The sequence below is a fragment of the Heteronotia binoei genome, chromosome 3 (assembly GCF_032191835.1).
Source record: "Heteronotia binoei isolate CCM8104 ecotype False Entrance Well chromosome 3, APGP_CSIRO_Hbin_v1, whole genome shotgun sequence".
Classification (NCBI taxonomy): domain Eukaryota; kingdom Metazoa; phylum Chordata; class Lepidosauria; order Squamata; family Gekkonidae; genus Heteronotia; species Heteronotia binoei.
The window spans coordinates 131,970,498-131,983,264 of NC_083225.1; the positions used below are offsets into that span (position 1 = coordinate 131,970,498).

General features: G+C 41.9%; 1 protein-coding gene across 3 annotated transcripts in view; it reads right to left on the reverse strand.

The window, feature by feature from the left end:
* IGSF3 (immunoglobulin superfamily member 3) overlaps positions 1-12,767 on the reverse strand; it is a 173,396-nt gene that overhangs the window by 47,293 nt on the left and 113,336 nt on the right. The window contains exons 3-5 of one of the 3 annotated variants that reach the window (XM_060234453.1): positions 2,977-3,387; positions 2,137-2,157; positions 1,200-1,589 (exon numbers count right to left, since the gene is read on the reverse strand). In XM_060234453.1, the coding sequence (XP_060090436.1) occupies positions 1,200-1,589; positions 2,137-2,157; positions 2,977-3,387 (822 nt within the window). The remainder of the gene's footprint in view (positions 1-1,199; positions 1,590-2,136; positions 2,158-2,976; positions 3,388-12,767) is intronic. The other 2 variants (XM_060234454.1, XM_060234455.1) reach the window with 2 other exon arrangements.

Consider the following 12,767-nt stretch of genomic DNA (forward strand, 5'->3'; position numbering starts at 1 on the left):
TGACCAGGCTTTGAAGACAAGTGGTGAAAGCAGAATGTGCAATTTCATCCAAACCTTACCAGCCCAATCCTGACTCAGAAAAAGAATGCTTATTATTGCAGTCCAAGTCTTCTGATTCTTCACTGAGCAATGCAATGCACTTTACCAAATCCTTTAAGTGAATTTATATGACATTAGAAATATACTATTGAAATTTCAATTTTTAAAATTATATATATATATATATATATATATATATATATATATATATATATATATATATAAATTGTATTTAAATTCTTCATACTGTTGATTTTCATGAAAAGATTGCATTTTGTATTTTGATTTCCAGTGGTATGCATTGTGAGTTTTTATGCTTATCTGATTTAAGACACTTTGGGACCTTCTTAGTAAAAATGGAACAGAAATCTAATCAAATGGGTCTCAGCAATTGGCTCCAAATTATATATAGAATATACTTCACTTGGACCTAGAGAGAAAGACACGTAATTGAAAATACAAGTATATCACCAGGACAGAAGGTATTTGAAAATGGGGCCTCTGTATTTTATCTGCCTCCAGTCATTAAGATGTCTTATAGAATCATTTTAATTGGCCCTATTTTCAGTATTCACTGTACTACCTGGAACTAATGTGCAATATATATGTGTGACCACTGAGGAAGGCTTGAATTGGCTGAAATGCGTATAGTCTTAGTCTCACATGTTTTTTGCTACTAGTGGACCTACATCTGTTTTTATCTAATTTGTAATAAATACTGGGCGCTTTTTTTTTAGCAGGAACGCACAGGAATACAGTTTTGGCTGGTTTTGTGTCAGGGGTGTGCGGCCTAATATGCAAATGAGCTTCTGCTGTGCTTTTTCTACAAAAAGCCCTATGAAAAACAATGGTGATGTCAGTGGGTGTGGCTTAATATGCATATGAGTTCCTGCTGGTCTTTTTCTACCCAAAAAGCCTTAAATAAATATATGTATTTTGGTATATTTGGTAATATCTATGTTGTATGTTTGTAATTAATATTATTTGGCCCTTATACTTGTGATAATTAACCTTTTGATTTCTTACTTGGTTGGGTAAGGTTTTTCTTCCGCTCTTCTTGTTCACAGAGAAGTAAGCCCCATTAACTGACAATGTTTTGCAAAGCTGTACCCTGCCCCCCCCCCACAATCTCAGGAGGAGTACCCAAGACCTCTACTTACTAAGGGGGAGTACTGTGATAGGTGTGTTCTTTGGACGTTTGCTCTCTCCATCAATAAATTCACCAGTTGATGTCTTCAAGCGTTCTGTCACTCGACAGTTGTACTTTCCACTATCTTCTAGGCGGAGTTGGTAGATTTTCAGGATATAGACACTGTCACTCTCTTTGGACACTTTCAGTTGGCCCAAAGCTTCACGCTGGGCAAACTCATTGTTAAGCACTGGCACAGCATTAGCCCCAAAACTAGCAATCAGGGAGCTGTTGAAGGCCCACGAGATGGAGAAGTATCTCTTGGCAACATTCTGTACCTCCAAAATACACCGGAACTCTACTGGTTCACCCACTGTGTATGTCCGCTTCTCTGTCTCTAGCCGGACATTGATATCCATATCTAAAGAGACAGAAGACACACACACATGCATGCGCAGACCCAAAGGAAACAGCATCACAGGAATGAACACACTGAAAACTCTAACTTGATCACTTGAGCAGGCAGGGAGACATTTCTGTGTTCCTTTTCAAGATGTACATGGTGATTTCCTTCCCCTGTGACTGTAATCACTTCATCAAATACTAATGGCCTCTGTGTCATTTGTATGCCCAAGCCTATGTACAGGCAGAAATAAGTGTTTAGTGCAAGTTAACCGAAGCAAAACTGCTTATCAGATGCATATCACTTTTCCACCAAAGAGGAAAGAGGGAAGGCCAGATACCATTCCTATATACTAGTTTCATGCTGCCATATTGAGAGGTTATCTCATCCTGGCACACACATCATTAATCAAGTTTGAAATATACACAATTTAGCAAATTTTATGAATTACTCTATCCATGTGCATTCTGCCAAAATATCAATCCTGCTCCCCCCACTGGAAACATCAAGAGACAGGAAAGGAATATTTAAAAATAAGAAAACTGAACAAAACTGTAAATCCTACCAAAATTAATGTGAGCACTGACTGATAGGCAAAGCAAGAGGATACCACCATTGAGAGAGAGAGAGAGAGAGAGAGAGAGATACAAGAAGACATGTAAGGACAACATCAACACAGGGCAAAACACTGTTCAGTATAACTAAAAGGAAGACTAAAGCCTTGATCTTATATTTTTTTAAACCAGATTATTAAATGATTAACACTCATAAATATTAATTGGGCAGAAATAATTGCTTCATTTAATGGAAAAGTTTCCCACTTCCACTGCACAGAACCTATGAAACCATGGAGAAAAAACAAACCAACTTCCCAATGCATCCCCCTCTAAATATAAGGGTTAAAACCTTAAAACATCACAAAAAATATCATAAGTTGTATTTATTTTAACATTCTAAATCAAAAAGTTATGAATGTCAAAAATTTTAGTTCTACCTTTGAATGAAAGATCATCTCACCTATTCAAATACAGATTCAAAATTTAAGTCAGATGCCATACTTTGGGACTGCCAAGTCCTTTATTTCAAGTAGGTTGTTCCCAAAGAGCTACAATTGCTTGTAAATGCATCCCACCCCCCTTACAATTAATGGTGTTTCAGACATAATATCCCTAGTGAGTTAGGTTAGGTGGAGCATGTGTTAGTGGCTCATAGTCACCCAGTGAGCTGCCATGGCAGAATGGGCATTCAAACCTGGGTATACCGGATCCTAATCCAATACAAGCCACTGGCTTGCCTTTGATCAGTACATCCTCCCCTCTCCTTCCCATTCCCACACCCCAAAATTCTTCTTCAAGAAGAGAATATACTGCTATCCAGGTGGTGGTGGGATACTTGACATACTGACCAGTTCCTTCCACATAGACCATGGTGCTCTCTGAGTGTTTGCGGGTCATCGCATACCAAGTGCCATCAGGGTCCTGAATCCACTCTGCTGCCTCACAGTAAAACTCGCCTTCATCAGAGGACTGCAGGTTGTAGATTGTAAGCTTGGATAGAGTCTCGCCTATTTTATCCAGGCGGATATCTCCACTGGCATGCCGCTGGCTGTACTCACTTCCGGCATGCAATACAAAATCTCGACTGAGGGAGACCACCTCCACAGCAGGCTCATCTGCTTTTTTCCGGTACCAGGCAATAGAAACGTGGCTGTGCTGCACAGTAGTCTTGGATACCACACATCTCAGTTCCAGAGAATCATGTTGCACTTTATTTAGGGTCTGGGCTTCTGAGGTCACCCGCAGAGAGTCAGGAACAACTGCAATAGAGGAGGATAACTATTAGTCCTTAATGCTATTACAAGACAATCTCTGAGCAGGGCAAACAGAACATAAAGTTAGGATGGATCTTTAGAACAACAGAGAAAATCACAGAGAGTTCAGAACCCACATTAGTCATAGGTGGAGATCCTGGCTTCCTTAACTAGTGGGTTGAATCCCCCTGATTATTGCTGCTAATGGAAAGGGTGGGGCATTTTTGCCAATTGTTGATCCCTATCTTCTGCTGCAGCCCTTTGATTTCCCTTTTATGCTGTTCCGAGGGCCCCCTGTTTTCCCTTGCCTTTCTCTTGGTGCATTCACATTACAGTAAATAATACATTTTGCAACTGGATTGTTACTGTGTAAGAATAGCAAAAATCCACATGCAAAATGCAGTATTTAGTGCAGTGTGAATGCACCCTCTGAGCAGCAACTGAGGTCTTCCTTGGAGATCTCCCATCTAGGTACTAACTGATGACTAACCTGTTAAGCTCCTGAGCTCTGAAAGGCTTGGCCTAGTCTGGGCTATTCAGGCTGCTCTCAGCAGGATATTGTTATGATTCAAGGAGGCAAGGTGCTTTGAAGCACATCAGGGAGTGCCTGGGACCTGACAGCTGTATATTTTTCCCAGGGAAGAGAGTCATAAAATCCACAAAGAGGTTACAGAGCAGAAGATGTACTTCCACAGAGAGATAACCATTTGCCTACCTGACAGGGAAGGCAAGATGGATAGCTGCTATAAAACTCAATTTGCTTACTTGGACTTGTGGAATATGAACCCAAGGGGACTGGTAGATTGGGGTTCAGCTTTCCTTTACATATTCATAGAGAGAATGAAAAATAATTAACCTTACAAAGAATAACAGTTCTTTCCACTAATGAAGCTGACTTTTAAAGCCCTATACATTTGTTGGCTGCTTTGGTGGTCCTTATGAAGGCAGCAAGGTGGAGTATAAGTTTTGTAAAATAAATAAATAAAAATAATATTCAAATAAGCCTCCCCCAGAATATTAGCCAATACACAATATTACATGTAGTACATCTGGTACTACAGTTTAGCTTACAGCCTGGCATTTTACAAGTCTATCTGTACTGTTTGCTTATTGCTTCCTATAGATTGTTTAATCATTCCCACTTATTCTTAAGGGTTTACATTATGTAGCTCTGTTTCCTCTTTTTAAATTTCAGTCCTAGGCTCTCTACTTATGTCATCCTAAACAATTCCTCCGCTGGCCCTTTGGCATTCATACCACCCTAAATAGGGTTTTTTTGGTAATTTCCTTAAACGGGCGAGGGGGGGGGGGAGGAGAAGAAGAGGAGGAAGAGATTGGATTCATACCCTGCCCTTCACTGCTTGAAGGAGTCTCAGAGTGGCTTTCAAGCTCCTTTCCCTTCCCCTCCCCACAACAGACATCCTGTGAGGTAGGTGGGGCTGAGAGAGCTCTCCCAGAACTGCTCTGGAGCAGAACAGCTCTAAGAGAACTTGTGGCTGACCCAAGGTCACATCAGCAGGTGCATGTGGAGGAATGGGGAATCAAACCCAGTTCTCCCAGATAAGAGTCCTCACATTTAACCACTACACCAAACTGAAGCTATGGCAAAAAAATTTCTTTCTTTCATCTTTTATTTTATTGTATTTATATGCCACCCTCCCCATACGGGCTCAGGGCAACTAAGAACAGTTAAAGGTAACATAGAGGTTAAAACAATATACAATAAAATCATTTCATATAATTTACAATCCCTAAAAATCATAATTTTGCCTCTAAGCAAAATGAAGGTGGTAGTGTATTTTCCAGCATCCAAACGACTAATGAGTTGCTGGGAAAATGTAATTATTCTCCTAGCATAAGAGCAACAACTAGTTTTATTAATCATATACATATTTAGTACTTGTGCAGTATTTGAAAGCTTTCAGAATGTTTTACATACGTCATCTAAATAATTCCTAGAACACCCACGTGTGTATGTGGTGTGTGTGTGTTTTAGTCCCTTTTTTTGGCTAATATACACTAATGTAGTGATTTGCCCAGCTGCAGTGAGATCTGAACTGGAGGCTCCCAGCTCACATTTTTAGCCTCATTATACCAGTGGCACTACAATTACTCTTTATCTGCTGCCATAATATCACTGCAAGGGATCATGAGGCACTTTCCTGCTTATCTACACCACTTTCAATGTCCTCTCCTTTCAAGAAAATACATTTCCTGATTTTACTTTTTTACAGGATCCTCTCACCACCTTTGATAGCAAGGCTAACATCAAATACCTTCCACATTAGGCAAGGATAGGAATATTTCTGAATGTAGCTAACATGAGGAACCCTTAAGACAAGGGTGTCAAACTCATTTGTTAGGAGGGCCAGATCTGACATAAATGGGACTTTGTGGGGCTGAGCCATGTGTGTCCTAAAATGTAATGCCACATAGCAGAGATATAGACTTTATACAGGCCAACACAACTAAAGATATAATTTTTAACTTAAAATACAAACATGCTTAAAACTCTTGAAATATTTTGTTTAAAACAGAAGGGTGGAGAAATAGTGGGATTTTGCAATGCAATTTTAAAAATAAAACATCATGAAAAAGCACAAGGATCACAGCAGAAACGAAAAAAAAAAATTCTCTCAGCCTGGGAAAACATGAAATGGCAAGGCATTGCAAGCTTCTTCCCCCTTCCCCCACACAGGGATCTACTCAGATTAGCAATGGCTCTCCAATGTAATACCTGCCTTTGGCTGCGGGTTCCCAAGTTAGAGTACTCACTAGGCACTAATTCTCACTACACTGAGCAGAGACAAAGCTAACTAAAAGCTTCAACGCTTGATTTGCAAGGACACAACTCCAGGAAGCTTTAGATGACCATACAAATGCTGGGAAGTTAAGCCACTCTGAGTCTCTAATTCAGAGAGAAGGGTGGAGTATAAATCTGCAGTCGTCTTCTTAAACTGAGTTTCTCTCCACTGAAACACATATACAAAGTTGCAAGGAAAATGTGGAGTGGATTTTCCATTCATGTCTGCTCTACCCAGAAGCCTGAATGAAAATTCATTCCACATTTTCTTTGCAGATTTGCTTTCTGCTTTAGCCTCTGCAAAGAGAAGGAAGAAAGAGCTGACACACAGCAGCCTTGGAGCTTCAAAAGGTGAGGACAGGAGAGGGAGGGGGGAGAAAAGAGGCCTGATTGAAGCCCTGGCTGGGCCAGTTTGGCCTGCGGGCCACACGTATGACATCCTTGCCTTAAGGGCATCCCTTGTGGTTCTGAAGTGTCCCCAACTTACATATTCATGGAGAGGATGAAAAATAATCAATCTTACAAAGAATAACAGCTCTTTCCACTAAAGAATTAACAGAGCACCTCCCTTCAAGTGCCACACCAAGGGAAGAACAAAGGAATTCCCAATAAACCATGTAAATACTACATGCCCTTTTGTGGATCAATAACTGGCTAATTAATAGGAAACAGAGAGTGAGTATAAATGGGCAATTTTCGCAGTGGAGGGTGGTAAGCAGTGGGGTTCCGCAGGGTTCAGTACTGGGTCCGATGTTTTTTAACTTATTCATTCATCATATGGAGTTGGGAGTAAGCAATGAAGTGGCTAGGTTTGCGGATTACACTAAATTGTTCAGGGTAGTGTGAACCAGAGGATGGTGAGGCACTCCACAGGGATTTATCAAGGCTGGGCGAGTGGGCGTCAACGTGGCAAATGAGGTTCAACATGGCCAAGTGCAAGGTAATACACACTGGGGCCAAAAATCCTAACTATAAATACAAGTTGATGGGGTGTGAACTGGTGGAGACTGACCAAGAGAGGGATCTTGGGGTCATGGTAGATAACTCACTGAAAATGTTGAGACAGTGAGCGACTGCAATAAAAAAAAGGCCAACATGATGCTGGGAATTATTAGGAAGGGAATTGAAAACAAATCAACCAGTATCATAATGCCCCTGTATAAATCAATGGTGTGGCCTCATTTGGAATACTGTGTACAATTCTGGTCACCACACCTCAAAAAAAAATTATAGCATTGGAAAAGGTGCAGAAAAGGGCAACTAAAATGATTAAAGGGTTGGAACACTTTCCCTATGAAGGAAGGTTAAAACACTTGGGGCTCTTTAGCTTGGAGAAACGTCTCCCTTTCTCACAATACAAGAACTTGTGGACATTCAATGAAATTGTTGAACTAACAAAAGGAACCACTTCTTCACCCTAAGAGTGATTAACACATGGGATGCACTGCCACATGAAGTGGTGACAGCTGCCAGCATAGACAGCTTCAAGAGGGGATTGGATAAACATATGGAGCAGAGGTCCATCAGTAGCTATTAGCCACAGCGTACTCTTGGAACACTCTGTCTAGGGCAGTGATGCTCTGTATTCTTGATGCTTTGGGAGGGGGGGCACAGTGGGAGGGCTTCTAGTGTCCTGGCCCACTGATGGACTCCTGATGGCGCCTGGGTTTTGGCCACTGTGTGACACAGAGTGTTGGACTGGATGGGTCATTGGCCTGATCCAACATGGCTTCTCTTATGCTTTTATGTAGACAAGCAAAAAAACTTCCAAACAAACCAGTGATTCTTCTGTCCTTCCTACACTGAAGGGTGTTTTATCTGGGTGTGAATTGAATCCTCGAATGAGAATAGGTGGCATATATCTTATTGGAGCAGTAGTTATATAGCTGGTTGCAATGTTTAGTGAATTACTCAGTTTGATTAACTGAAATATTTTAATCAGGCAACAGGTTTTTTAAATGTTTTTAACTTATTTTTAGCATACAAGTGTTTGAGGAATCACAAATGGTAAGTACTATGTTAGCAAAGGCAAAGAGGAGTACCTCTTCTAAGGTGATGCCTCCTGCAATGTTTGTGCTTCATGTAACAGCAATATCCTTTTCTCTTTAGAACTCCCCCCCCCCGCCCACACACGCAGATTTAATTAATAAAGCCAATACATTTTGGACAGTTAGTTGACTAATATATCTTTAATGAAGTGACACAGCCTCAGTATTAAAAGTACTTTCAAACCTGGGGGGGGGGTGTGAATGTGTATTTCTCTTTCAGATAAAAACAATTTTTTCATCCCTGACTAAAGCCCAAAGCCAATTCTCTAGGGGTAGGCTGATGAAACTGCAGCTGACTCAACTTCACAGCATTACTTCTATTGTTGGAACATTCACATGATTAACAGCTATGCTTTTAAAGAGTGTAAATGATCATGTTTTCCTTATTTTGCTGTACAACATGAACTCAAAGAACTCTTCCAGCTTTGCATGTCCCCAAGTGGCAGTTTTATAGGGCCAGGTTCTTTCAGAGGAAAGAACATGGGAAACTCAAAACCAAACTCCACACCAGCATAGGAGCTGCATGTCTCATACTGGAGAGAAGCTGGGGCTCAGTGGTAAAGCATCTGCTTGGCCTGCAAAAGATCCCAGGTTCAAGCCTCTGGCATCTCCAGGTAAAAGGACCAGGTAAGTAGGTGATGTGAAAGATCTCAGCCTGAGACCCTGGCGAGCCACTGCCAGTCTGAGTAGACAATACTGAATTTGATGGACTAATAGTCTGATTCAGTATATATAAGGCAGCTTCATATGTTCATGTCTTCTTTCTGGATCAGCAAGGGACACAAAAGGGGATCTGAAAGAGTTCTCTCAGTTCCACCAGTGTTTTACAAGTGGGGACTTCTAAGACTGGCTGGAGGTGAGGGATCCTATAATTTTATCTTTTCTGGCCCCTGTACCAAGGCCCTGTCTCTCCCCTTTTCACTCCCCACTGATTTTGCCTCCTGCTCACAGTCCTTTCCTTGACCCTTCTCTTGCTTTTCTTGCCCACCACTGCCTCCCCCTCATGGGCTCACCTGGAGGTGGCACCCTCTTACCCTCACTACCACCTCTTCCTTGCTTCTCTACTGCTTCTTTGGTTACTGCCGTATGCATACACACCCATTTGTAGTCAAAATCTTGTGATACAGTTTATTCCTTTGTAAGTAAATATTTCTAAAGTTTTGAACATTATTATTGTTATTATTATTTTACTTTTGTGCAATCCTAGGGGAGGGAAGGCCAACCATGTTTATACAAACATCATCTTACTATGTATCTGACCCCAGGTGTGTGGGTTTTTTTTAATACAGACCTCAAGGTCTAGCTTCAGCATTTGATACTAGATAGCTACTGATAACCACAGGTCCTGGATCAGCTCTGGATCAGTGAAACAGGAGCAGACATTACATTAATTAATCATACAGCAAAATACATGGAAAGGTCAGCACTGTGTTGTCCCCAGGCTAGTATGGGTATGTGACACCCCATCCAACTACACATATGCACTGTTCAAACAGAATATAAAGATCTCAATATTCTTTCTGCTTCTCTGAGGAGCATGCCATTTGTGCACAATTCTGTCTTTCTGAGTTAGCAATCAATGCAAAAAGCAACAGCTCCCTATTTTCCCCATGATGCTCACATATTTAAAATTCTTATTTAAAACCCACTATGAATAATTTCAGAAGTAAAGCAGCTCTGTTCTGCCCTACAGCTACAGTACTTTTGCAACTTAAAAAAATAATAATCAGTTAAGACTGATGTAAAACCTGTGAAAGAGAATATGACATTTCTTCACTGATCTCTTAACAGATATAACACAAGAATAGCAAACGACTTTGTAAAATCAAATGACAAGAGACTAGGATTCATGCAACTGTTCTTCAACTATCCATTTCAGGTATTAAGGCATCTCATCACTACATGAACATTTTGCTTATACTTCTAGCATTCTAGTGCAACCTGTCCCAGGATGTAACCTGCAGCACTAACTGGCGATCTAAACCTAATGGAAACAGCAAGAAACAAGATTGAGTCACTTATTATAAAATGAGAGAGTCTCTTCAGTTATAAGCAGCATGGCTCTGTGACAGTTAATCATGGAAAATTTTACATTTACTCGTCTGTTGGAGGAAGCAGGAACTGACAAATAAACTGAAAAATGTAAACAATTACTAGGGCTGACCTGGTCTTGTGTAGGCATGTGTTGGCTGTATGGTGGCAAGATTCAATAGATAAACCAGCTCTGTTAAGCAACAGAAAGCAAAACTGTGGTAAAAGTGTGCATCTTATCATTTTATTTCTCTGTTTCACAACGTTTGTACCCTGCCTTTCTGTTCTCATACTATTTACTGAGATGGCTAGCAAAACAACAGTTTTCACCCACTGGTGGAAGATGGCAAAAGGGTACAGAAGAAGAGTTTTGGTGTCATGACTGAGAAGGCCCTCTCTCAGATTGTGACCCATTCAATCTCAGAGAGAAGGAGCACTCAAACCAGGATCTCAGAAGATAACTGCAGTGTTTGTAAAGCTTCAGAAGGGAGAAGGCAGTCCCTCAGGCGTATTGGTCCAGCGCTGTAGCCAGCAGTGGGGCACATGGGGTGATGCCCTATTGAATTTCCAGTGCTTCCACCCCAACCTTAATTCATCTTCTGGGTGATTTTCCCTTCCACATCTACTCATGGAGCTAATGAACACAGAAATAAAAGGCTGACAAAACCAGCTATATTCTCTTGGCTATGAAATGAAAGTATCTCCTCCTTTTACTCTCCTCTCTTCCGCTCCCCTTCTCACTCTCCATTTGGTGCACCAAAAAAAAATTGGCATTTGGGGTTGCTGAAAAGGGAGAACTAATTCAACCTATTTCTGCCTGAGTCCCCTTCTGATTGCAGTCCAACCATACTGGCTCCTTCATGCTGAATCATTTTCAGCTGCCTTGGGGTTTTCTGCACAGCTGCATGGTTTCTGGGCTCACCAGAACTACCCTGTGTGCCCTCTCTGTGCCTTCCCAGACAGAATCACAGTGTAGTCATGTGATGCTCAAAATAAGACACCAGAGACATCCTGGATCTCCTGGACACCTTACTCAGTGGCTGCACCCTTGCTGGGAGCAAAATCTGCTCTATGTGCTGCTCAGCAGTTCGGTCACCTGCAATTACAGCAGCCCTGCCAGGTGAGTGCTGACTCCTACCCACCCCCACCTCTTCTTCCTCTGGGATCCTCGCCTGTGTCATCCCAGGGCCAGGGAAACACTGCCACAGTTTAAATTAATTTAGTTTAAATTAATTCAATTTAATTTAGTTACCTCCCCCAGCACCCCTCCCTCCAAAATTCCTGGCAACGTGGCTGTGTTGATCCCAAACAATATATGGCTTTAAAGGTCAATAGCAGAATCATAAATTGTGCCCAGAAACATATTAGGAGCAAGAGTAGAGAAGGCTACAACTGGAATGATATGGTTCCTATGAGCCTCTCTAGTCACCATCCTGGCTGCAGCATTCTGCACCAACTAAATTTTCCAAGCATTTTTCAAGGGCAGCCCCACACAGCATGCATTGCAGTAATGTGGTGATGAAGATGAAGAAGACAATGAAAAAGATGAAGACGAATGTAGGTGTAACCAGGGCATGCACCACAGCAGCCCAAACTTTTCTACCCAGGAAAGGCCACAGCAGGCTAATCTGTTGAACCTGGTAAAAGGTACTCCTGGTCACAACTGCCACCTGCTTATCCAGTGGTAGGTCTGGGTCCAAGAGCACCCCCAGATTATGCACCTGATCCTTAAAGAGGAGTGCAAACCCCATCCAGAACAGGTAACACCTTAATCCCAGGTCAGACCTTCCACTCTCTAGTAGCAAGTGACTTCTACCCTGTTGGGATGAAGCTTCAGTTTATGAGCTTGCATTTGCTACAAAACTGTCTCCAGGCTCCCTGGAGTGGGAAAGAGTGAGACAGAGCTGTGTGCCATCTGCAGATTGGGGACAACCCAGACTAAATTTCTGGATGACCTCACCCTGCGGCTTAATGTAATAAAGAGCACAGGGGGACAAGATGGAACAGACAGCCACCAGCAACAGCGTATTGTTGGAACTCTCTGTCTGGGGCAGTGATGCTCTGTATTCTTGGTGCTTGGGGGGCACAGTGGGAGGGCTTCTAGTGTCCTGGCTCCACTGATGGACCTCCTGATGGCACCTGTTTTTTTTTGGCCACTGTGTGACACAGAATGTTGGACTGGATGGGCCATTGGTCTGATTCAACATGGCTTCTCTTATGTTCTTATTATGCTCTTGAGGGACCATGCAGGCCAAAGGGCAGGGGGCTGAGTAGTCCCCCAGCACCACTTTCTGAAATCTATCCTCCTAGTAGGACTGGAACCACCACAGAATAGTGCCTCCCAATCCTAGCCCAGAAGAGCAGTCCCAAAATTGATACCAGATTGGAAAGGCTTCAAATAATCTACTTAATCCAGGAAATCCTGAAGCCTAGCCACAAACTGTTCAATCTCCTTGTTCAAGAATGGAGCATTTGAGCCAGGTTGACAACCACCTAGATCAGTT